This window comes from Opisthorchis viverrini (assembly GCF_000715545.1).
Source record: "Opisthorchis viverrini unplaced genomic scaffold opera_v5_3192, whole genome shotgun sequence".
NCBI classification, from domain to species: domain Eukaryota; kingdom Metazoa; phylum Platyhelminthes; class Trematoda; order Opisthorchiida; family Opisthorchiidae; genus Opisthorchis; species Opisthorchis viverrini.
The window spans coordinates 1-1,188 of record NW_008755566.1 but is presented as its reverse complement, the minus strand read 5'-3'; the positions used below and the strand labels follow the sequence as shown (position 1 = coordinate 1,188).

Here is a 1,188-nt window from a genome sequence, read left to right as displayed (position 1 = left end):
GCACCAGTGAAGAATCTCAGCTGCCCGAACTATCGTATCCTACAGTGGGAAATGCCGGTGTCATTTGGAGATAAAATCAGCCGCCTAATAGAACAAAATGACTTACGCCTAATTGCCTTGAGATCACGCCAGTGTATTCCACCCACTCGGGAAGAGGAATATTTCCGTTCGTTACATGCCATACACTTTTACCATCGACCCGAAATACTCTGGGATTACGACGTCTATGGTTCAAGACAACGTGATCGAAAAAGGTGTCGGTTGTTTGGAGGCACATACTACTGTGTAAATCATCCACCTCACTACAAAGAGGTAGCGAAAAAGCTGAAACTGGAAATGGAGCTTGAAGCCAAGCTTAAAGAACAAATGAGAGAGTTGCCTGGTTCCCGTTATACTCGACCCTCGAAACGGCGTAGTTTAGATCCCGTGTTAGAACTGCCCCCAGCCTCGGTCATTTTACGGTCCAAACCACCAAAAACCAATGCAAAACGATCTAGTCGCTATGTAAATTTGAAGAGCACAGATATCGATGTCCTAGATCTGGTAGAGCAACAATGGATGTCCATCAAGGATTTGTACATAGAAGCACGAAATGTTCTGGAAAATCTTTTGCCAAAGTACGAATCGGAAGGGCCGGGAAGTAAAACTTTAAGGAGAGGCTACCAGTCAAATGGACTTGGTATCCTGAAATGAATTTTTCCAATCCTGAATGTGTCTTGAAACCGTATATCGGGTTGTATAGTGGGTTCGGCTGTGAAATGTTCCCAAAGCATTTACTATCCTCCGGGTGTACCGGTTGCATTGAGTTGGAGACCTCAAAAGGTGTCCAATCTTATTCTTTTTTGTTTATATCAATATACACTAACCTAATGGGCAAATACATAAAGTTGTTGCCCACAGATGCGACCTAATTCATCACTGATGCAATGGTTATACTGGGTTGGGGAAGAAGAACACCAATTGTTTCAAAAATGTATCAACTAGAGGTTGCCCCAATTGAGGGGAGGGAGATACATCATCATCCGCTGTAAAAACCGCGTAATTGTCGTACAGTAATGCTAGATGCCACAGTTTCGTTCGCTGATGAGTTGTGGATGTGTGGTAGACAGCTACGTACTGGAAGAGCTGTGCACTGAAGACGACAGCTCAGATATATGAGCATCATCAACATCATCACCGACAGCATGA

The 1,188-nt window shown here is 43.9% G+C and overlaps 1 protein-coding gene across 1 annotated transcript; it reads left to right on the top strand.

The window, feature by feature from the left end:
• Window positions 1–51: 51 nt before the first annotated feature.
• Window positions 52–693, top strand: T265_12250 (hypothetical protein; the record flags this gene model as incomplete). The annotated part of the gene is made up of 1 exon (XM_009179482.1): window positions 52–693. The coding sequence occupies one exon, from the start codon at window positions 52–54 to the stop codon at window positions 691–693; it is 642 nt and encodes a 213-aa protein (XP_009177746.1).
• Between the last annotated feature and the right edge of the window lie 495 nt (window positions 694–1,188).